General features: G+C 47.2%; 1 protein-coding gene and 1 non-coding gene across 3 annotated transcripts in view; both read right to left on the bottom strand.

Annotated features, from left to right (window-relative positions):
* Nucleotides 1–25,038, bottom strand: part of COP1 (COP1 E3 ubiquitin ligase) — a 165,704-nt gene that overhangs the window by 1,786 nt on the left and 138,880 nt on the right. For both annotated transcript variants that reach the window (XM_009904077.2, XM_054165727.1), the window contains exon 19: nucleotides 1,046–1,090. In XM_009904077.2, the coding sequence (XP_009902379.2) occupies nucleotides 1,046–1,090 (45 nt within the window). The remainder of the gene's footprint in view (nucleotides 1–1,045; nucleotides 1,091–25,038) is intronic.
* Nucleotides 23,842–23,974, bottom strand: LOC128897597 (small Cajal body-specific RNA 3). Its single transcript, XR_008462484.1, has one exon. It is a non-coding gene; the product is annotated as a small Cajal body-specific RNA 3 (non-coding RNA).

Genomic DNA, 25,038 nt, shown 5'->3' with positions numbered 1-25,038 from the left:
ATGCTCCCTGGAGGTGTTCAAGAGACATGTGGACATCGCACTTCAGCAGATGGTTTAACGGCCATGGTGGCATTAGGTTGAAGGGTGGGCTTGATGATCTTAGAGGTCTCTTCCAACCAAAACAACTCTAGGATTCTATGACTCTCACCCAGTGTGTAACTTTGCAAACAGCAAGTAAAGCTCTTAATCAGCAGCTACAGAGAGCAGCCAGGGCTCTGGGCTGCAAGCTGATGGCATTAACCACCAAGCCTCAAAAGCATGGTGGATGTCAGTGCCTACTGGGTATGACTTAAGATGACATTAGAGACAGGGTTCTAGGAGGATCAGCACCAGCTGCCACCAGTTTGAGTACTGGTTTTGCTTGGCTGGCTGACAGACAGACAGAAGGACAAAGTCCGTTCTATATTGGTGTTCCATGGATAGCAATTCATAATCTGGTGCTCTGGAATACCTTGAATTCAAGTGCTGAAAAGCTGGCAGGAGGCTGGCATCCTGGTACATGAGGAGGACTGTTGCTTCCACAGAGCCCTGTGCTGGCAGCTGCTGCCTGTCACAGCCAGCCTGGGCACTGGGGGCAAACAAAGCGAGGGAACATCCCTGCTCATTGCAAACACTGGTCCAGCTGGCTGCACATCAGGAACTCAGCTTCCCGCCCTGCTGCACCGTGTCAGCAGCAACAGCCAGAGGACAGGCTCTGGTTAATGCTGGTGAGTTGACGCGCAGCCCCCACTGCCACAGGACCCAGCGTGAGCCTGAGGAGAGGCCACTCTGTGCCACCAGGACCCCGAGGAGCAGCGGAGGCATGCAGGGGCTGGATGGCTGCCAGCAGCTATTCCACACCTTGCTCTAACTGGGTTTTTCTTGCTGGTGTGCTGTTTGCTCACTCCACCACGTGCCAGAGGCAAATCTATCATTTGAATTACAAAATTCTACGGTGGGGATGACCTCCTCTAATGGTTTCTCCCGGCTGTATGGTTTCTCTGACCTTGCTCTTCACTAACAACAGATCCAAGCAGTTAAAGAGGAGATGCATGAAATAACTTACCTTAATTGTACCCTGACTGTTAGCAGCAATCAGCACATTGGACTCCTGGAAAAAAAATAAAACAAAAAGGAGAGGCACCGTCAGTCTGCAACTGCTCTTTCTTCCTTGGATGCAACAGCAGAGAAGTTGCTGTTGTTTTTATCTTCAACATTAGAAGTATATCTAATTTCAAAGGGACTTAACTCTTCCCATTTCCAAGATGCTTTCAAGGCTAAAAGTCTTTATAAAAGTTATACTACCTTGAAGAATTAGGAGGCAATAATCCTTCCTGCTTCTACAGAGCTTTAAATCTCCAAAGCAATTTACAAACATGAATTAATCCTCACAGTCTCCCTGTGAAGCGGGCAAATAATAATCATCATTTTCATCTTTTGGACAAAGGTCTCCAGCAGCCTAACTAAACCAACTTAATCACCATGACAAAACCTCTCTGGCTTTGAGGCCGTGCAACCTTTCCCACAGCCAAGAGGTTTCTAACAAGTAAAACAAAGAGGAGAGGAGATTAGAGAGCAAGAGCAGATACCCCCAATTTGGAAGAGAAGATAAACAGAGAGGGCTCCAGCCCTGCTTTGCTCACAAAGGCAGCATTTATTTACCTCCTGCCCACTGATGGAGTTGCCTTTGGAGATATCCTAGTTGTCTGTAAATTCATGGTCTGCTTCATCAGTCAGCCAACCCCCAGGCTAAAACTGGGGGAGGCAACGTCTGCCCTTCAGACTGCATCCCTATCACAGCATCATAGAACTGTTTTGCTTGGAAGAGACCTTTAAGGTCATCAAGTCCAATCATCAGCCCAACATTTCCAGGTCCACCACTAAACCATATCCCTCAGTACCACATCTGCACAGCTTTGAAATCCCTCCAGGGATGGGTACTCCACTATCGCCCTGTGCAAGTGAAAAAATTTTACCTAATGTCCAGGCTAGACCTCCCCTGGAGAAATTTCAGGCCACTTCCTCTTGTCCTATCACTTGTTATTTGGGAGATCAACCCTCACCGCACTACAACCTCCTTTCAGGGAGTTGTAGATAGCCAGAAGGTCTCCCCTTAGCCTCCTTTCCTCCAGACTGAACAACCCTAAGTCCCTCAGCTGCTCCTCACCAGACCTGTTCTCCAGACCACCCTTCACCATCTTTGTTGCCCTTCTCTGAGCATGTCCCAGCACCTCAATGTCCTTATTGTAGTGTGGACCCCTCAAACTGAACCCAATCTTCAACCAGCAAGTGCAGATGCACTCTCACAAACTAAGACCTTCAGAGAGGGGGGAAAACCAAAAGAACTATATGATGCCAACACACCTGAATCACATAGAATAGAATAAACCAGGTTGGAAGAGACCTTCGAGATCACCGCGTCCAACCTATCATCCAACACCATCTAATCAACTAACCCATGGCACCAAGCACCCCATCAAGTCTCCTCCTGAACACCTCCAATGATGGTGACTCCACCACCTCCCCAGGCAGCCCATTCCCATAGGCAATCACTCTCTCTGTGTAGAATTTCTTCCTAACCTCCACATACACGCTGGGAAGAGAGGAACTGCTCCCAGACTGGTGCCCCACATCCATCTTTGCACCAACAGTTGCAGTGCGTGCTGCCAAAATACCCACCACGAACTGCTCTCTTCAAAACCAGCCAAAATTTCCACATAGGTGTAAGGAAAAACTTTTTCACTATCAAGGTGACAGAGCCCTGGAGCAGGCTGCCCAGAGAGGTTGTGGAGTCTCCTTCTCTGGAGACATTCAAAACCTCTCTGGATGTGTTCTTGTATGACTTGATCTAGGTGATCCTGCTCTGGCAGGGAAGTTGGACTGGATGATCTCTAGAGATGCCTTCCAAGCCCTAACCTTCTGTGACTCTGTGAAATCTTTTCCCAGCCAGAGCTTACAGTTCCCCTTGCTGCTGCTATCCATGCCCAGACAAAATTGCTGCAACTACCCCACTGGTTAACTCCTGCATTTTTAATAAACTCTGTGACTGGAACATGCCCTGCTGCAAACAGCACAGGGAGGCAGCTTGACCCAGCCCCAATGGGGTTGCACACTGCACAGCCACCAGCTTCAAAGCAAAGAGAGAGAAAGGTTTTTCAACACAAACCCCTGCTTATCAGGTAAGAGTAGCCTCATGGTGGACCACTGGGCTAATTGTTACAGATGGATTTGTTCACCCCTGGTACAATCATTAAGGGATTAGTTAAGACTCCTGATATTATCTCACCGATGATCCTGTGAGTCAAAGCTCCTGAAAAGAAAGTATACCCTCAAAGGAAACACATGCTCCAAATTCCTTTAATTTAGTGGCTAAAAGAGTCTAATCCTGTGAACTGCTCAGCTTCTGGTTAACAGCATGAAATATCAAAACCCACTGAAGGGAACACAGATTGATATGTGATCTGGGGACTAAAACAGGGACTGGGATGCCCAACAGAATTTTGGAGGCAAGGGAGACTCATGGAATGATAAGGGTTGGAAGGGACCTCTGGAGGTCATCTAAATCCAACCCCACCGCTAGAGCAGGCTCACCTAGAGCAGGCTGCACAGGACAGCACCCAGGTGGGTTTTGAATGACTCCAGAGACCTCCACCACCAATCTGGGCAGTCTGTTTCAGTGCTCTGTTACCTTCAATATAAAGAAGTTTCTCCTCATGCTTAGATGGAAGTTGCTGTATTCAAATTTGTGCCTCTTTCTTGTCTTGTCACTAGGCACCATTAAAAAGAGACTTGCCCCATCCTCCTGACGCTCACTCTCAGTGCTCTCTAGGCAAAAACACCCCAAGTTCCTCAGCCTTTCTTCATAAGAGAGATGTTCCAGTCCCCTCATCATCTTTGTACCCTCTCAAGCAGTTCCCTGTCCTTTTCAAACTGGGGAGCTCAGCACTGGATACAATACTCCAGATGAGGTCCCACCAGGACAGAGTAGAGAGGGAGGAAAACCTCTCCTGACCTACTTGCCACACTCATGCTTGATGGATGATTTAAAGGCCATGGTGGTCTTAGGCTGATGGTTGGACTTGATCTTAGAGGTCTTTCCAACCAAAACAATCCTATGAATCTATGCATCCCAGGATACCACAGATCTTCTTGGTCACAAGTGCACATTGCTGACTCATAGTGAACTTACTGTCCAGCAGCACTCTCAGGTCTTTCTCCACAGAGCTGCTCTCCAGCAAGTCAGCCCCCCACCTGTACTGGTGCAGGGGGTTATTCCTTCCTAACTAGGGGGCAGCTATGTAGTATGCACTGCAAGCAGCTTCAACTCCTGGTTCTGGTGATGTGGGGTTTGAATGACTCCTGTTTGCACTGGGAATGACTGGTAATTCATCCTGCTGCTACCGTCTGCTGGGGCACCGCTGCAAATGAACTCTGCTTCAATGAACAGTTTTACCTGCTAAATAAAATCAAAATGCCAGAGGGTAATATACTCCCACTCCCTTGTTCTTCAGAAGCCACTGGGTGGTTGTTGTTGTGGTTTTGGGTGGTTTTTTTTTCCAGCAGGGTCTGAGCTAATCACTGCTCTGCTGCTTTCATCCACCAGCCACGAGACGCAAACGGGAGCAGACAGCAGCAAAATTAGCACCAAATCTGTCATCGAACAAACAGTGACTTGCTTGTTAAAGCTCTCCAGTGCTGCTTTCCTGGGAACACAGCTCACTAGCTTGTTTTTAATCCTCTGTAGAAACAATTTCTCCTTCTCCTGTGTTGCCTCTAAACCAACCATTGTACTCAATGTGTTAAACACTTAAGCAAGTGGAGAAGTTGCTTGGATCCATAGGTTTGTAACTCGCAACAGCCAACCCCTTCACCAAGACATGTCCCCCTGCACTGGGGAAGCAGTCCTCACTACAAGAAAGACACTGAGTAACTGGAGTGTGTTTGGAGAAGGGCAATAAAGCTGGTGAAGGGTCTGGAGAACAGGTCTTGTAAGGAGCACCTGAGGGAACTGGGTTCATTCAGTCTGGAGAAAAGGAGACTGAGGGGAGACCTTCTGGCTCTACAGCTCCCTGACAGGAGGCTGGAGCAAGGTGAGTGTTGGTTTTTTCTCCCTAGTAACAAGTGATAGGACAAAAGGAAACAGACCCATATGTGCCAGGAGAGCATTAGGTTGGATATAAGAAACTGCTTCCCTGGAAGGGTTCTCAAACATTGAACAGGCTGCCCAGGGAGGTGGTTGAATCCCTGACCCTGAAGGTGTTTAAAAGAGGCAGAGATGTGGTGCTGAGGGACATGGTTTAGCACCAGGCTCAGTAGAGTTAGATAATGGCTGGAGCGGATGATCTTAAACACCTTTTCCCACTGAAAGGATTCTATGATTCTGTGTATGAATGGAATTAACATCCTGAGAAGGCAACCACCACAACCACTGAACTGACAGAACACCAGTTTCCCCTTACTGTACACCACTATGGGCATCTATATATCTCAGGCATGAGAAATGGGTTATCACTATCCTTTGTGCTTCCATCTTCTTCTCTACCATAATCACTTGGTGTTTCTATGCATGGCAAGAAGGCTGAAAGGCTGCCCTCCCTCACTCCTCCCAGATTTATTGTCTGCAAGAGTCAGAAACTCCCAAAGTAGATGGAGGGGATATATTGCACATCCACCCTGAGTATCACAGAATCCCAGCATGGTGGAGGTTAGAAGGGACCTCCTGAGATCACCTAGTCCACCCCTGCTAAAGCAGGGTCACCCACAGCAGCTTGCCCAGGATCACAATGTCCAGGCAGGTCTCTAATCTCTCCAGAGAAGGAGACTCCACAATTCTTCTGGTTCCAGCCCTCCAGCACCCTCATGGAAAATAATTTTTTCCTCTTGTTAAGATGGAACCTCCTGGGGAGCAGTTTGTGCCCACTACCCCTTATCCTGTCACTGGGTACCAGTGAAAAGAGTCTAGCCCCATCCTCTTGACCCTCACCCTTTAGCTACTGATCAGCATTGATTAGATCCTCTCTCATGCTGCTCTTCTCCAGGCTAAATAGTCCCAGGTCTCTCAGCCTTTCCTCCTCTCAGAGATGCTCCAGTCCTGTTTTGAAGAAATCCGTTATAAAAATGATTCTTCTATGCATACTCCTCCTGTGTGTGCCACATAGCTGTAGCCTTTCCTAACAGGAGAAGCAGAAGGTGCCACCTGCCTTTGATAAAACAAGATTGAAGGGGGAAAAAAAAAAAAGAACAAACATGACAAAAATCAAGAGAGGGTTTAGTGCCTGGCAAGCAACAGTGTTTTGTTCCATGCAGCTGCTTATCTTCAGTGCTGCTGCACCCCGCTGGAAAGCCACCGACTGCATAACCTGATGAGATGTGGCAACCTCTCCTCCACACATCAAGGCAGATAAGGAGCAGTCGGTGGAGATGCAGCACAGCGCACTCAGGTCTCTTGCCATGAGATAACGTGGTATCTCAACTAACCAGGGAGAGCCACAGAATTGACACGAGACAGCTTAAGAGTTTTGGTCCTGTCAAGTCAACAACAAAAAAAAAAGCAATTCTCTGGGGACATCAGAAGGTTGTGTTGACTTCTCTCATGGCATTACGTAGGAGTTCAGAAAGATTCATTGACAAAGGGAGGTGCATCTCAGGCCTCACGATGAGATTAATAGAGGGTGCAGGTCTATAACTGCTCCAAGATGCTCCAGGGATGAAGTCCTGTGCTAAGACTTCTGAACAGCCTTCCACAGATACCAACATTTTACTCAGTTGCAGAGATGGTATTATGGGAAGTCTGAAGGAGGTGAAGTGGGTCTGGAGAACCAGTCTTTAAAGGAGCAGCTGAAGCAACTGAGGTTGTTCAGTCTGGAGAAAAGGAGGCTGAGGGGAGACCTCCACGCTCTCTACGACTCCCTGAAAGAAGGCTGGAGACACGTGTGGGTTGGTCTCTTCTGCTAAGGAACAAGTGGTAGGACAAGAAGAAATGGTAACAAGTTGCATCAGGGGAAGTATAGGCTGGATCTTGAGAAAAAAAAAATCTTCACTGAAAGATTTCTCAAACACTGGAACAGGCTGCCCAGGGAGGTGGTTGAATCCCCATCCCTGCAAGCATTTAAAAGAGGCAGAGATGTGGTGCTGAGGGACGTGGTTTTGCAACAGGCTTGGCAGAGTTAGAGAATGGCTGGACTGGATGTTCTTAGAGGTCTTTTCCAACTAAAACAATTCTATGATTCTATGCCATTGGAAAGGACTTAATTCCACACAAATCTTTGTTATTGACTACAGACTGGACACACATCCACACAGAGGTAGGGGCTATGCAAAACGAAGTTGTAAATCAGTCCTGAGTGCGAAACCAGACCAGAAAGAAGCACCTTTTGTCCTGAACCTGACACATCCCTGTTCTCCTGGATGTGGCACTAGATGAACATGACTGGTCCACCCAAGGAAACTCTGAAGCATTTGCCCTTGGGATTTGAAGGGACTTTCATTGATTGTGCCAAAAGAAGAAATTTCTGTTGCACATACTTGATGGCAAAGGAAAACAAAATCACATGGAGGACCCTCCTGAGTACATGAGATACCTGCTCCATTCATCATTTGAGGGAATGATTCTTCTGGTGACAGCTGGGTTTTGAGGAACACTGATTTCCTCCCCTCCTAGATGAGCCCTGTGTTTGGATGGCCCTGGGGAAGCAATTTGTTCAAGGAAGAAAAGGAGAAGGGAAGTCTGGCTGACTGCTGGTATTCATGCAAGAGCAGTTGGCATTAAGAGATTCAGAGATGCTCTGGATGTGAAGCTTGAGGATGCTCAGCTGAACAAGTGAAAAGTTGTCAGTGCTGCTTCAGTGCAATGGAGAGTAAAAGACAGCTGAGGTTGTAGCTTTCTCACTCTTTCTTTACAACTTTGTGCAAGAAAACATTGAGGAGAAGGAAACTACTAAATGAATGTCACTCTAGAATCATAGAATCACAGAATGCCAGGCTGGAAGGGACCCCAAGGAGCCAACCTTTCTAGGTAATAGTGTAGTTGAAATTAGCTGGCCCAGCACCTGTCAAGCTGAGTCTTAAAACTGACCAGTGTATGGGAATCCACTGTTTCCCTTCAGAGATGATTCCACTCTCTAACTGGCCTCATGATGAAAATTTTCCTCTGGAGTCCAATCAGAATCTCCCCAGCAGTAACTTGCACCCATCAGCCCTTGTCTTCTCCATGGAACTCCTGGAAAAAAGGGAGTCACCATCTTTGTGGTAACCACCTTTCATGTACTGGTCCATGGTAATAAAGTCTCCCCTAAGCCTTCTCTTCTCAAGGCTGAACAAGCTCAGTTGTCTCAGCCTTTCTTCATACAGTAGGTCTGCCAGTCCTCCATCATTAGATGGACTAGAGGGATAGCTGTTAAAATAACACACAAAGCTCCTTGGAAGGTCACAAACCGATATCCAGTTACACTCTCCAGAATAAGGGAAAGCTCCAGACTCTCCAGCTGAGCTGTAATCCCATCCTCCCAGTAACAATCACTCATCTCCAGTCAACCCTAATGTCCAACCTAGACCTCCCCTGATGCAACTTGAGGCCATTTCCTCTTGTCCCATCACTTGTTATTTGGGAGAAGAGACCAACCCCTACCTCACCCCAACCTGCTTTCAGGGAGTTGTAGATGGGCAGGTGGTTTCCCCTCAGCCTCCTTTCTTCCAGACTGAACAACCCAAATTCCCCCAGCTGCTTCTCACCAGACCTGTTCTCCAGACCCTTCACCCTCTTTCTTGCCCTTCTCTGGACATGCTCCAGCACCTCAATGTCCTTCTTGTAGTGACAGGCTCAAAACTGAACCCAGTATGTGAGGTGCAGCCTCAAGAGTGCAGGGTGTAGTGTGGGTATTCGTGTGATGATCTGGAAACCTCATTTGGTACTTCCACCATAAACAATTCCAGACCAGAAAGTCTGTGTCTCTTGTGATCCCCCCTTTCTTCTGCAGCAATAGACATCTTACCTCAATGGTGCCTGCACTGGAAGTCTGAGGCTAAGTGTGAAGTTTCTGGGTTTTCAGCTAGGCTTGCTCAATGGATTAACAGTTTAGGATTCTTGAATTTAACAACTTCTCACCTTCCCACCCCAGCAGACGGTTTTGCTAACAAATGGCTGGTGTGTCAGCAATTCTCTGCTTGCAAGAGGGCCCCACTGCCAGCCAACCCTGAGCACTCACCCCAAGGAACTGGAGGCTAATTAAGCAAAACTTCAATAAGGTTGGAAGAGACCTCAAAGATCATCAAGTCCAACCTGTCTCCACAGACCTCATGACTACTAAACCATGGCATCAAGTGCCACGTCCAATCCCCTCTTAAACACCTCCAGGGATGGTGACTCTACCACCTCCCTGGGCAGCACATTCCAATGGCTAATGACTCTCTCAGTGAAGAACTTTCTCCTCACCTCGAGCCTAAACTTCCCTGGGTGCAGCTTGAGACTGTGTCCTCTTGTTCTGGTGCTGGTTGCCTGGGAGAAGAGACCAACTCCCTCCTGGCTACAACCACCTTTCAGGTAGGTGTAGAGAGCAATGAGGTCTCCCCTGAGCCTCCTCTTCTCCAGGCTAAACAATCCCAGCTCCCTCAGCCTCTCCTCGTAGGGCTTGTGCTCAAGGCCTCTCACCAGCCTTGTTGTCCTTCTCTGGACATGTTCAAGAGTCTCAGTGTCCTCCTTAAACTGAGGGGCCCAGAACTGGACACAGTACTCAAGGTTTGGCTGAACCATGCTGAGTCCAGGGGCACAATGACTTCCCTGCTCCTGCTGGCCACACTATTCTTGATGCAGGCAACTCGTTGGTACAATGGGCAAAGCCACTGGGTGAGAAAACCCTGTGCTCAAGTGGCCATTGTCTTATGTTCTTTATAGGTAGAATACAAGTCTGTAGAATCATAGAATGGCTTAGGCTGGAAGGGACCTTAGACATATTTACTCCAACCTCCTGCCATGGGCAGGGACACCTGTCAACTAGACCAGGTTGCTCAAGGCCACATCCAACCTGGCCTTGAACACCCCCAGGGAGGGGTGGCATCCACAACCTCTCTGGGCAACCTATTCTAGAGTTCCACCATTCTTGTACTGGAGAACTTCCTAAGATCCAGTCCCTCATCTTAAAACCCTTCCCCCTTGTCCTGTTGCTACAAACCCTTAGGAAATGTCCCTCTCCAGCCTTCCTGTAAGCTCCCTTCAGGTATTGGAAGGCAGTTATAAGGTCCTTCCAGAGTCTTATTTTTCTCCAGGCTGAACAACCCCAGCTCCCTCAGAGCAGAGGTGCTCCAGCCCTTGGATCATCTTTGTGGCTCACCTCTAGACCTGCTCTAACAGCTCTGTATCCTTCTTATGCTGGGGATACCAGAAGTGGAGGCAGTATTTGAGGCATGATCTCACAAGAGCAGAGTAAAGGGACACAATCACCTCTCTTGACTTGCTGGCATGCTGCTTGCACAGAAAACCCTTTAAGTGAAGCTACTCAGTCCTTACTGAAGGTGGCAATTATTCAGGCGTTGGCTTTTAGGACTGAGCCACAGACCACCTGTGAGACCTATTCCACCAAAACTTTTCCCGTTGACATCATGCCCAAAGCCTTTTCATCCATGAAAATGCAATAGCAGCTTCCCAGCAGACCACCACTGCTCCACCGGTCTTCATCTCATAATTAACAGGTTCCAGTGGCTTTTCACTCAAATTCTCCTGAGAGCCGGTTATTTTCTTGTTGGATGCCTTGAGTCAGCTTTTGTTTTTGAAAGAAAATTACGAATTCTAAGCTAGGAAGCACAATGAACCTGCACTGTACAAAACCCAGAGGGCTTTGAAAGCTGAACTGCTAGATGAGATCTCTTCCCAGCAGGACAACGTGCTGCACACAGAATTGGATTGTCTTTTTTCCCCCATTGCTGTCATACGATCGCTGCCGATGAAGGGCTGCACGCACGGGGGGATGGTTCAAGTGGTGCACAACCTTCCACCCCACTGTGTGCTGGAATTTACTTTACATGATTTGAAGGAAATATCTATGCTGTGAACATCAGGCCCAAGCAGAAATGAATTACTTTAAACAGCACTTCTTTAAGGAACGATGGCTCACACACAGAAGATGTACCAAGACTTTTCAGAAGCAGCAACACCCAACTCTTTAGGTTTTCATCTGGGATCACTAAGCATTTCAGTTGGAAAAGTCCTTTAAGTCCAACCATTTGAGCCCAATCATTCTCTAACTCTACCAAGTCTGGAGCTAAACCATGTCCCAGAGCACCACATCTCTCCCTCCTTTCACGGAAATATAGGTTTCAGTTGGAAAAGATCTCCAAGATCGAGTCCAACCATCGACATAACACCACCGTGTTGTCTTGTAAACATCTCCAGGGATGGGGATTCAACCACCTCCCTGGGCAGCCTGTTCCAGGGTTTGAAAAACCTTTCAGGGAAGAAGTTTCTTCTAACATCTGACAACAACCTCCCCTCTCTTGTCCTATCACTTGTTACTTGGGAGAAGAGACTGACCCCCACCTTGCTCCAATCTCCTTTCAGGGAGTTGTAGAGAGCCAGGTGCTCTCCCCTCAGTCTCCTTTTCTCCAGGCTAAGCAACCCCAGTTCCCTCCAGACCCTTTACCAGGTTTGTTATTCTTCTCTAGACCCTCTCCAGGACCTCACTGTCCTCCCTGTAGTGAGGGCCCCAAAACTGAACCCAGTACTCAAGGTGTGGCCTGAATACAAGGAGACAATCACTTCCCTGGTCCTGCTGGTCACACTAGTGCCAAGAACCTGCATGCCTAAACACTGTTTTTTAATCCTCAGAAATTGTACTTTTATCTCATTCCAAAGGTAATTCCTTTGTGTATACAGAGATAAAGCCTCCTTAGGCTTATCTGTACCTCAAAAAGAGAGCAACAACTCAGTATGTCTAAAGAGGTCTCTTCTGTGCTTCCTTCTAGATCCAGCTGCAAACACACAATCTTTTGGGGTTTTTAAGTTCATTAGTGCGACAGGGTGGCACCCATCCAACAAATAAAGACATTTGCTTAAGGCAGGAACCCACATTTGCAGCTGATGGCACTCCTTTGGCTTGCCTTCCACCCAATGCCTTGCCTACAATCCCATGCACACACCTAGAGTTTCTTCTCACGTAGGAATTCATGGACATGCTATAAAAGGGGAGAAAAAAAGCTTTAAGACAAATTAGTGTTTTCATCATCCCACATCAGGCAGAGCTCGCAGCTCCTGCACAAGATGAAGCACATGTGCCTAGGAAAAGCATGTGGGTAGAAACTCAACATCTCCTTGAATCCCTCCCCTCTTTCTTCTGCAATTCCAGGCTTTAATGTTTGTACCAGAGATGCTTCTATCCAGTATTCTGACACTTCCACATCTGGCCTTTCCTAACTGCAACTCTCAGTACATGAACAATCCTCTCTCCTGCTCCCTGAAGGTGCAGCCCTCTCAGTTTTGGGTTTTACATTTAATCCCTTTTTCTACTCCTATTGAGGCCAAACTCAGCACAAGAAGATGCTGTGTAACTGGAAGATTATTTGCTATCATATATACTCAGGTCTCTGTATTCAGAGCACATGGAATGCCCAGAGGAAAGCAGTCCAAGGCTTGCTCCAGTGACACAGTCAAATAAGTAGTAAGCTATCTCCCAGCCAAGGGAGAAATCACTTTTTCTTAGCATGACCTTTCTTTTCAGCCTGTAACTCTGAAGAAAACAAGATCAACAAGGCAACTGAAGACCAGGCCAGAAGAGGATAGAAGTGTGCAAGCATACAGTGCTGTGCACAGGTACGATTTGCTCACTTCTACACCATCTTCTGAATTTGAGATGGGGATGGGGACTGATGAGAGTGAAGGAAGCTCTGCGAAGGCAGAGGAGCCAGCTAAAGCTCACCCCAGGAACTGCTGATACATTGCAGGAAACCGCCTCTGTAATTTAGTTGTTCTGGAACAGAACTGTTTTTGATGAATGCCTAATTTATTTAGAATTCAAGATGAGAATAACTTGTCAGACACTTATTATTCTGTGTCTCCTGCAAAGCAAGGTACACCGCTCTAACAGCTGTTGCACACTCCCCGACAGACAAGGTAGGGAGACGTATATTAAACCCAAATTATATTGGCATTAACTTCCCTCTCCTGAAGGGCAAGTCAGAGAGTCATAAAAGAATTTTGGTTGCAAGAGATCTTTAAGAACATCAAGTGCAACCATCAACCCAGCACTACCAGGTTACCACTAAGCCATGTCCCTCAGCACCACACCTACATGGCTTTGAAATCTTTCCAGGGATGAGGACTCTACCACTGCCCTGGGCAGCCTGTTCCAGGGCCTGATGACCTCTTTGGGGAACACATTTTTCCTAACCTCCAACCTAAAGCTACCCTGGTGTAACTTGACACTGCTTCTTCTTGTCCTATTGTTTGTTACTTAAGAGATCAACACCCATCTGGCTCCAACCTCCTTCCAGGGAGTTGTAGAGAGCCAGAAGGTGTCCCCTCAGCCTCCTTTTCTCCAGGCTAAACAACCCCAGGTCCCTCTACCACGCCTTGTAAGACTTATGCTCTAGACCCTTCACCAGCTTTACTGCCCTTCTCCTCTACATGGGGGAATATTGAGCTCCACTGCATGTCCATCTATGATAAGGTCTCTAAGGCTTCTTGTTCCTATGATCCTACATCCTGGGATTTCAGAGACTCCCCATAAAGAGTGTGCTCAAGACCTTGACCAAAGCAGCAGCACTATATAAACACAGCTTGCAATAAACCTACAAAACCACCACGTACATAAACATCCAACACATTAGCATCAATATTGCAAACCCACAGGAAACAGCCAGCCATTAATTTAGTGAAAACAGCTTTTAGCTTCTCTTAATACTTAAAGCCTCCAAATATTGGTTTGGCAATTCCACAGAATGCACTGTCATACACTGTGTGGCAACTGCACAGCCCAAGCCCCACACTCCTACCACGGACGTGCTTTGCCCCTCTCTCTCTCTCTCTCTCTCCTGCTTGTTGCAGTCAGTCATTGCATCATGCTGGAGGTGATGAATTTAATCTCTCCCTACCCAAGGTCATGCTGCCCTGCCCACCAGTGCTGTATGTGGAAAAAAACTATGCTATCATTACTAGCACTGTTGCTTATGTTCTCCCTTCCAAAGCCTCATCAGAAACAAAACGTGCCATGCGAAGCAGCAGCCACCAATCTGCATGAGATTATTCAGAAATGTGACCTGAATCTGGTAGGTTTAGGTCCTGATTTTGTGCAGACCAGTAGCAAACCCATCAGGGATTGGAGCTGTAAACAGAAATCAGCAGAACGTGAAAAGCCTTTTCAGTCCCAGCTACCCTGAATCAGACAGACAAGCAGCCTACCCTCTAAGCACAGCTGACCACAAGTGCTTCTCAGCCCAGTTCTGAAGCACAGTCAGGACTGACACTCCCAGCTGCTGCACTGGGAAGGAGTGGATGCTGGTGGGAAACTCCCGAGAGATGCTAAGACACCCTTTCCCACACCTCCCAGTTCCTTTTTAGTTTACAACACATTCCTTGCTGTACTGTGACAGGCAAAATCCAGTTTAAGCCCTGCTTCATGCTCTTACGCCTCTTTTGTTCACACTCAGGATGCATTTCTTCCTCCTTTTACCTCTAACCTCTCTTCTTCCTCCTCCTCCTCCTCTTTGCCAACTCAGTGCTTTCTCTTCCAGCTCAACTGTATCTAACACTCCTCAGCTGCTCAGTTCCTTCTTTCAAATTTTCCTCTTCACACTTGAATCAGCAATTCCCTAGTTTGTGCAAGAATGCTTTCATCTTTCCCCAACCATCTGTCCCACATCCTTCAGGGCTTTTGTGTTTGCAAGATCATTGTCCCTTGCATGACATCGCTCATCAAAACTCTACTTCCACCACTCTGTTCTTGAGTTTCAACTGCCTCTTCTCCATTTTCCTCTCCCCTCCCTTCCCTCATGAATCCACCTTTGAAGAGATCAGCTTGTCTTCCCAACACCTTTGCCTCCAACATGCTAGTAGCTATGTGCACATGTCCTTGGGTTCAGAAAGGGAAGATGATGGTTGACCTTCCTCTTTAGTTCCAGTACCCAGTTAGCTAACTCTGTCTGCTTCCACAGGCCTTCTTTTCTCCTTAGCTCTGTACTTCTAGATCCCTGAATTCATTACTGCACTAGGATGACATATCTGTGCCTCCAGACCCTGCCTGGGCTGTCAACCACAGCTCATTCCCAGTCACATCAGAAACATCCGCCTAGATAAACCCCAGAATAGAATAAACCAGGTTGGAAGAGACCTTCGAGATCATCATGTCCAACCTATCATCTGACACCACCTAATCAACTAAACCATGCAACCAAGCATCCTGTCAAGCCTCGCCCTGAACACCCCCAGCGACGGCGACCCCACCACCTCCTCAGGCAGCCCATTCCAGTGGGCAATCACTCTCTCTGTGTAAAACTTCCTCCTAACCTCCAGCCTAAATCTCCCCTGGCGCAGCCTGAGACTGTGTCCTCTTGTTCTGGTACTGGTTGCCTGGGAGAAGAGACCAACCTCCGCCTCACTACAACCCCCCTTCAGGTAGTTGTAGAGAGCAATAAGGTCACCCCTGAGTCTCCTCCTCTCCAGACTAAGCAGCCCCAGCTCCCTCAATCTCTCCTCATAGGGCTTGTGCTCCAAGCCCCTCACCAACCTTGTTGCCCTTTTCTGGACATGCTCCAGCAAGTCAACATCCTTCCTAACCTGAGGAGCCCAGAACTGGACACAGTACTCGAGGTGCGGCCTAACCAGTGCAGTGTACAGGGGCAGAATGACCTCCCTGCTCCTGCTGGCCACACTGTTCCTGATGCAGGCCAGGATGCCACTGGCCCTCCTGGCTGCCTGGGCACACTGCAGGCTCATGTTCAGCCTACCATCAACCAGCACCCCCAGGTCCCTCTCAGCCTGACTGCTCTCCAGCCACTCTGACCCCAGCCTGTAGCACTGCATGGGGTTGCTGTGGCCAATGTGCAGAACCCGGCACTTGGATGTGTTAAATCTCATGCCGTTGGACTCTGCCCATCTGCCCAGCCTGTCGAGGTCCCTCTGCAGAGCCTCTCTACCCTCCAGCAGATCAACTCCTGCCCCCAGCTTGGTGTCGTCAGCAAATTTACTGATGATGGACTCGATGCCCTCATCCAGATCATCAATAAAGATGTTAAAGAGCATGGGGCCCAGCACTGATCCCTGGGGCACACCACTGGTGACTGGCTGCCAGCTGGATGTGGCACCATTCACCACCACTCTCTGGGCTCGGCCCTCCAGCCAGTTCCTAACCCATCGCAGTGTGCTCCCATCGAAGAATACATGGAGGCAAAAGCCTTATGGTTAGAGGCTGACACAGCATGCTATTCATGGGAACAAACCACTGCTGGGGCAGGAGCTTTCAACAGGAGAAGGTGATCCACACCAGCAGCCTTGCCCCAGATAAACCATTCTTTCCTGCTTTTTCCTAACACATGAGAGCTAATGCTGCACATCAGCTGCTGTGCTCAACTGGAGCAGGCTGACAAATGGTTTCTATGTTGGACCAAGAGGGATCACTTCTGGATGACACATCTCCTGTCCTCTATGGAGCTCAGCACACCACTGATGCTGCAAGTGGCTTCCCTGGGCCAGAGACTAGAGTTTGTATCCTGTTATTAATTAGTTCTCACACAGAAACACCACAAAAGAAGCCATTAGCTGGTCCAGCTCCTGCTTCTCTTCCCTTCTCAGTGCCATTAGTTTCAGTCTCTAAATAGCTGAATGATACAGGCTTAGAATTGACCCGAGCACCCTGATGTTAATATTGTAAATTATTAAGTCTTAGTTCTGTAATGCCAATAAATCATTTCTGTGTGCACATTTAATTAACAAGCCAATCAGTAAAAACAACTTCTCATTCTCACAGCACATTTTATCAGAGGCACCACAGACACATTACAACATTAATTAAGTGCAACAAATGCTGGGGTGAGGTAAATAAAACATTATCCTACTGTGACACAAGGGGGAAACCGAGGCAATCCACTTGCTGGATTTGCCCAAGGTTAATCCAGATGTTCACAACAAGGTGCCCAAGAGAAAGACCAGGGAGAAACACTGCTGAGAATTAACTCTCCTAATAAGCATTCCTCTTATGAGTTGCAGTATTTACTGATTTGCTGATGAGAAATCTGTTCCTGCTGCTTTCCTCTCCTGAACAGACTAAGGGCACAAACCACTGCTCTTCTCAAGCATGCTAAAACTCAACCCTACACTGCAACAGTCTGCCAGGTAAAGCTGAATGCACTGGGTCCAACAGGACCCACAGCTTTTGAGGAACACTTAATGACTCTTCCTGCTCCTTAGGTTCACACTTACATAGACATCTAAGCTCATGAGATGCAGGACACTTAACAAGCACTCGTAAGTCCTACATCAACGCCTGGTACCTCCCAAGCGCTCCAACAATTCATTCATAGATTCATGGAATGGTTTGGGTTGGAAAGGACCTTGAAGATCATCTAGTTCTAACTCCCCTGCCATGGGTAGGGACACCGTAGGGACACCTTCCACTAGACCAGGTTGCTCAAGGCCTCATCCAGCTTGGCCTTGAACACTTACAGGAAGAGGGCATCCACAACCTCCTCAGGAAAGCTGTTCCAGTGCCTCAAAATCCTCACTGCAAAGGGTGGTGTGACACTGGAACAGATTGACTGGTATCAAGGTCCACCTTGGTATGAAATTTCATACCAGGAGCATGGGAGAAGAGCAAGAATGACACTGACTCTGCTCACAGCACATTGAACAGTTATGGGCCGTGGAAAATATCAAGTGTCCCAAGATCCTCACTCTTCAATAAACTCATAGCTTAACAGTCTTTCAGGCCACACAAAGTCTGTCCTGCCATCCCCTCCTCCCCACCCCCCCAACCAGGAGATCACTCTCAGTGGTCTCAGACAATGGTGGCACCCACACAATTGGCATACTCCTCTGCACCCTCAATCTACGGGTCTAAATACAGCAGTTTTCTTTGCTCCCCCCCTTTGGCACAGAAAAACAGGGGTTCCTGGGATTGAGGCAAGAGTTGACAGTCAAAGTAATTTGCCCAAAGTATTGGGGATGGGTTGTATGATAGTGCCTGGCAATCAGCTAGACTTCAGTCCAACAGCTCATAGTGGTGCAAGCCCAGCTGCCTTTGTTCCAAAACTGATGAATTGTGCTCGGTCTCCAAATTCCGTGCTGTGGAAACATTCTAGGTTTCCCAATTATGCAATGAAATATTTCAGATCCAGATGATGCCTGCTGCCAGTCCCTTCAACCCAAGTGTGTGCCTCCTGGCAAAACTGGATAATTTTCACAAGTTCTCATTGAAACCAAGAAGCAGCTCAGCTTGTCAACATCTTCAACAACTGGATCTGGAAGAAATGTTTTACACTGAGGGTGGAGAGACACTGTCCCAGGTTGCTCAGAGGGATGCTAAGTGACCCATCTCTGGAATTATTCCAGGTCAGGCTGGATGGACTCTGAGTGACCTGATCTAGTTGCAGATGTCCCTGCTGACTGTAAGGGGGGTGGACTAGATGACGTTCAAAGGTCCCTTCCGACCCAAACCAGCCTGTGATCTATGGGATCACAGTCTCATGATGGTAGGATGCAGAGCCTTCCTTCTCCAAGCAGAGTGACACACAAAGTGTGGCTTACATGAAAGTAACCACAAAGCCACCAGTCGCTGCATGGCTCACAGTCTGAGACAGAGTGTGCAGATGATTAAATAACAGATTTCACCTAATTAAAGCAAGAAAGAGAAAGGCTTGAGTAATATTAAGGTATTAAAGCTACCATAAGTATAAAGCTCTGAAATAACCTCTGGAGAAGGTCTTGCAGCTGTGTAACTGGTAGGAACATGTGCTGCCAGTGCTAGTGGGACAAGCTGGAAAGAAAAACCTCATACTGTCCCCTCAAAGCAAAAGCGGAAAAACAATTAATGCACTGTGCTCAGATGGTGGCAGTCACTACAGGAGAAAGGGTTAACCCTAGGGGAGATGTCAGGAACAAGGAAGGGAGCTGAGCCAAGCTGGGTTGGCTAGGTCAGCAAGAGGGGAACACTCTGGCAGGAGCTCATGAGATTGCTGATGGACTGAGGAAATCAATTTATTTAAATCTGATAATGGATTCATACTCTGCTACTGTTAATTTTATACAGTTTGGCTGACAGTTCTTTGGGACAGGAAGCTGTCACTCACTGTCTGTTTGGACAACACCTGCAAATTGGATCTCCTGCTGATGGTAGTTTCTTTGCACTGCCCTAATGAAAGTCGCCTCCACCTCTAAACCCAGCCTGACACAGAGATGTTAAAACCAGGGTCATGTTAAAGCAAGCTGAATTCTGACATTAAACTAGCATGCTTTAACTGTAATAATATCCCTACAACATATCCATCCTTTTATAAGTGGGATTCCACCACCAAACCAAACCCTGATACTACAGTACTGCAAACCAACCATCTTTGAAACTTCTGGACATACAATAAAATCTTGGCCATTTTTAATGGGTACATTATGTAGTGTCACCAGCAGGCTGAAGGAGGTTCTCCTCCCCCCTCCACTCTGCCCTAGTGAGGCCACATCTGGAGTACGGTGTCCACTTCTGGGCTCAACAATTCAAGAGACAGTCCCCTCAGCATCTTTGTAACCTCCACTGGAAAACCTCTCTGATGAGATGAGAGAGAACTGTGGCAAGGACACCTCTTACCAGATGAGGTTGCTCAAAACCTCATTCAGCCTGGACTTCCAGGGATGGGGCATCCCCAAGTTCTCTGGGCAACCTGTTCCAGTGTCTCGCCACCCTCACTACAAAGAATTTCTTCCTAATATCCAGTCTAAGTTTCTGCCCTAGTTTAAAACCATTGTCCCTTGTCCTATCACCACATGCCCTTACAAAAAGGGGAGAAGTGTGAGGCATGGCAAGGGAGGAAAAACATCTTGTCCCTGGAGGCTGTTTCCAGACAAAGGGCTTGGTGGTAAGAACACACAAAGGAATGGTACCTCCCTGCAAGGTGGCCCAGCTTGGAGCTGCAAAATCCACTACAGGAAATACATATACACACACACACATATACATCTCTTATATTTTATGTGCAACTCTGTGCCACAGAAGTGAAATCACCAGGAGCTGGCAAGATAAAGGAAGGGACAAACTGTTTCTCACAGAGAAAAATCAAGGCACAAATATTAACAGTAGCACAAGTATGAGCCTCATAAAATTATACCTCTACTAATGCTATTTATAACATACACCTATTTAGGAAAGAGAGCTTTGATTTAGGGAGTAGAAGTTTAATTAAGGTAAAACAAAAGTTTCCATTAATCTTGAAAGAACTCACAACCTGCTGCTCTCCCCCACCATCCAATTCAGCTAATGTCATAACAGGATCAAGCGCAACACCATGTACCTGAAGCCTCCCGCAATGCGGACAAGGCCAGGCAAGCTCTACCAAACCACGTGGCCTCCACCAGCCTTGACAAATAGGATGCTTTCTCTCCTCAACACACTGCTTCAAAAATGCCCCGAGTGCAGTGGGCAAATATTTTTCCCCAGCCAGGGCATGCAGGAAAATTATGAAGGAGAAAAGATGTTGATAAACTTGAGACTGGCAATGAAAAATGGCCAGAGCCCAGACCTGCGGGCAGCAGGGTCTGATGATGGAACACCTCTGCTATGAAGAAAGCTGAGAGTTGGGGTTGTTCAATCTGGAGAAGAGAAGGCTCCAGGGAGACCTTATTGAGGCCTTTCAGTACTTCAAGGGGGCTTAGAAGGGAGACAGAGAGAGATTTCTACCAAAGCTTGCTGTAACAAGACAAGGAGGTGACGATTTTAAACTAAAAGAGGGAGATTTAGACTAGATATGAGGAAGAAATGTTTTACCCTGAGGGTGGTGAGACACTGGCCCAGGTTCCCCCAAAGGCATGGCAGATGTCCCCTTCCTGGAACCATGGCAGGTCAGGGTACTGGGGGCTCTGAGCAACCTGCTGTAGCTGCAGATGTCCCTGATGACTGCAGAGGGTTGGACTGGATGACCTTTAAGGTCCTTTCCAACCAAAAGCATTCCATGATATCTAAAACTGCATTTAATGTCATGAGTACAAGCTTGCTCTTGAGTAGTAACTAGGTAAAATTCCAGATATAGAATAGAATAAACCAGGTTGGAAAAGACCTTTGAGATCATCAAGTCCAACCCATCACCCAACTCCATCTAATCAACTAAACCATGGCACCAAGTGCCTCATCCAGTCTCTTCCTAAACACCTCCAGTGATGGTGACTCCACCACCTCCCTGTGGAACCCCTTGCAATGGCCAGTCACTCTTTCTGTGAAGAATTTCTTCCTAACATCCAGCCTAAACCTCCCTTGGAGCAGCTTGAGACTGTGTCCTTTTGTTCTGGTGCTGGTTGCCTTGAATCTTCTCCTTGCACATGCTCAAGGCATCGAATCATAGAAGCCTGTAAGTTGAAGACGACCTTTAAAGTCATAAGGTTATGTTCATATTTACTCTCTGCTGTTCCTATTGCACACAGTAAGCACAGGTAAGGATGTGGCAGCAGAGCTGAGCATCCCCTCACAGACAACACAGCCATCTCCTCTTTACCTACAGCCAAGACCAGGTTTAGAGCCGGCCTATCTCCTGCTCAGCATGGTTTCTGTACATCTATTATGACCTTATGCAAAAGGGAGCTAACTGGGTCATGTCTACAATGCTGCCTGTAAACTGGAAGATGCTGGAATCCCTAAAAGGTGGTGTGCTGGAGCCCACAAGCCATTTCTACAGGTCAGTTTTCCAAGTAAGGCCACACTGCAAAACCTCAGCTTTGATGACCAAACTGTCTGTCTGGCATTGAAAGACAGTACAGTAAATTGAATTTTAATAAGGTCTGACTGTACATAGGAGAGAACTTCACTAAACAAACCCATACAGAGCACAGATGATACATGTGGGGTTGCTTCTCCAATATCTTACTACTGATACCTTCTCCATTGTATTTATCCAGGGGGAGAAAGGAGTGGGAAGAAAAGACAGCCATGCCTTAGATATTAAGAATGATGAGAGTACAGCTTTACAGCTTTAGTACAATAAATGCAAAGCATGACATCTCCCTGCCTTCGTGCTGCAGAGTGAACTATTCAAAAGATAATAATCAACTTTGCATCATCTAGAGGATTCCATTGTGCTCTGCTGCCTGCTTCCCAAATCCCAACCGCCCAAAACACTCCCAGATCCAGACACAAGTGAAACCAGCAACAAAAATGCACCTGAGAAATCAGAAATCACTGGGTCATTCAGCTGTTGAAACGGATTTGAGAGTTAAAAAACAAAGAATGCGAAAAAGAAGCCCATCAAGGACCGAGATTAAAGTCAGGAGGAGAATGTAGGATGTCTTTAGACAAGTTCATTGATTGTGAAAGGGGTAAAACTTGACAATTCTTAGTGGAGGGAAGTTCCCTGTTCTTTCATTCACCTTCCACCTGGCCTCTCCTTGATGTGCTCATTCAGCTCCCTGCAACTTGCCCTCCCCTAAGGAATACCAGGAAGCAGCCCCTGAATTGCAACTGCTTTTGCTATTCTACCAAATTCCATAGATTTAAATGGGCAAAATGAGCAGCACTCTCCCATCAGACATTCTCCACAGTGCTGGATGAGAAGTCACCTGAAGCTCTCGATGAGCTTTCTTTTGTTTATGGCCTTTAAATAATTCAGAGAGAGGAGTTGTCGAGCTGAATCTGCAAAGCTCCCTTGACTTTGGACTTACGCTATCAGACTGCTTGCCTATTGTTTATAAAGACAAAAAGCAAAACGTTATGGGATTGTATGTCTGCGTGGGAGGGAGTCAAGGACTAGAAGAACAAGGGCTGTCAGGACAGAAGTCATAAAAAAAGCAGATGGGGAAGAAGCAAGAGTAGGCAGTAGGTGAAATACAGATGTACCAGCAAAGCAGTAAGAGCGAGTTGCCAGTTTGGTCATGCTATAAATAAATGATGCTAGCAGTTGCCTGTGGAATATGATGTCATTCTTTAACAAGGAAAACCCCACATGCAAATGGTGACTTTAATTAGCAATTAAAAACACAACTTCCCAGCTACACAGCTGCAGCCACCTCTCCCAGATCTGTCTCACTTCTGCAAACAGTGACAGTCCCCAGGCAGTAGGCCAGTATTTAATAATCATCCCAAATCTCAGAGAGAGCAATTTCATCCTTTCTCCCTTTCTTTCCTTCCTTTGCCTGGGCTTTTTTGGGCAGGCAAAGATTTACTAGGTGTTGCCTGGGGACACCAGCAAAACTACAGGCAACGGCCTCTGGCATCCCAGGGAGCTCACACACTCCAAGGTGCCTTTTAGATTTATTTATTCTGGTGTGGTTTTTTGCAATGACTCTGGGGCACACATGGCTTTGATGGGGTTTTGCACAGTCATTTTCAATCAGAGCTGCAAACCTGGCTTTAGAGCAAATGACAATTTCTTCAAGCAGCAACAAGAATTAAGAGAGAAGGTGGAACTTGAGGATGTGCAGCTCAGCTCCACCCAGGCACATCTCTTCAATTGGAAGATAATCTCCTCTACAGCCAGCTTGCTCAACCTAACAAGGACTTTAAATAAAACAAGCGTTTTAATGCAAACCCCAGTAACTATGATTACAGTTTTGCTTGAAGCTACCAAGCTGGATTAACTCTTGGCAATTATACTTTAGCTCTGGATGCTGCAGACAAAACTGCCCAAGGGCTGTGCCCACGTGGTGGCACATTGTGGCTGGGCAGTGGAGTTGCTGCCAAGGATACTGCAGAAGCTGCACGTGTGTGGAGGGGAACGATCTGCTTTAGTTTGCTCTCCTAAAGCAGACAGAAACCTCCACTTTGCTCTAGGAAGACTGCAACAGTGGACAAAACACGTCTTTTGCCCACAGCTGGTCCCAACTGGTCCCAGCAGCTTCCAGTCCTGTAAAATGTCATGATTAAAACAACCTTTTATTACACTGTCTTTTATCCCAGACTTCTGACTGTATCAAATCCTAAATGAAACATGATGTAACTCATGCAAATAAGCAGAACAAAAGAGGCTTCAAACAATAGGAAGCTATCATTAAGTGGGAAAGTTTAACTTGGAAAGTCAAAAAACCCATTCTAGCCAGAAGAAGGAAATGCTGCATGGGGCACCCACACCCTGCCAAGGGCCTTAAAAGTGGCACCGATTGCTTCTTTGTCACTTGCTCGGTGACTGCCAGCTAACAGCAGGGCCTGAAGCTGCAGTGCTGGTAATAAGTCCCTAAATCTGGCCTTGATTAGACTTCCCTAAACTCCAGGGAACAGCTTGCCAATGGTGGGCTGCCTGCCAGCGTCCCTACAGCAAGGCCATTAAACAGCAAGTTGCTTTATGTGGTTTTCTATGCGGTATGTGCGTCTGAGACAAGCACTGCCACCTCCCAAATGTCACTGATCACAGCCCACCCTCAGGCAGGGGACCTGAATTGAAGTGAGGGGCTGTCAACCTCACACGTCACAGCCTGGAAAGCCTCAAATTAGATGCTCCTCCCCATAGAAGGGACCTCTGGAGATCAATTCCAACACCCCTGCCAAAGCAGGATCACCTAGGGCAGGTCTCACAGGCAGTCATTCAGACTGAGCTTGAAAGTCTCTAGGGAAGAAGACTCCACAACCTCTCTGGGCAGACTGTTCCAGTGTTCCACCACCCTTATATAATCCTCATGTTGAGGTGGAACAGTCTGCAACCATTGCCCCTTGTCCTATCACAGGACACCACTGAAGAGAGACTGGCCCCTTCTTGACACCCACCCTTCAGATATTTACCAATGTCAATAAGCCTGCTCTTTTCAATCATTTCTGCTTGGCCCTCCGAAAGGGTGAAAACTAGATGATGTCCTTATTCCCTTCTAGCCTGGAACTGGAGATTTAGGACAGCCTGACAGCTTTACACACTTGCTGCTAGAAAACAGGAGACTGAAAAAGATGAATTCTTCAAAGCACAGTTCTG

This window comes from Dryobates pubescens, chromosome 11 (genome assembly GCF_014839835.1).
Source record: "Dryobates pubescens isolate bDryPub1 chromosome 11, bDryPub1.pri, whole genome shotgun sequence".
In the NCBI taxonomy this organism is placed as follows: Eukaryota; Metazoa; Chordata; class Aves; order Piciformes; family Picidae; genus Dryobates; species Dryobates pubescens.
The sequence above is the reverse complement of the archived record's forward strand: the minus strand, read 5'-3'. Positions and strand labels throughout refer to the sequence as shown.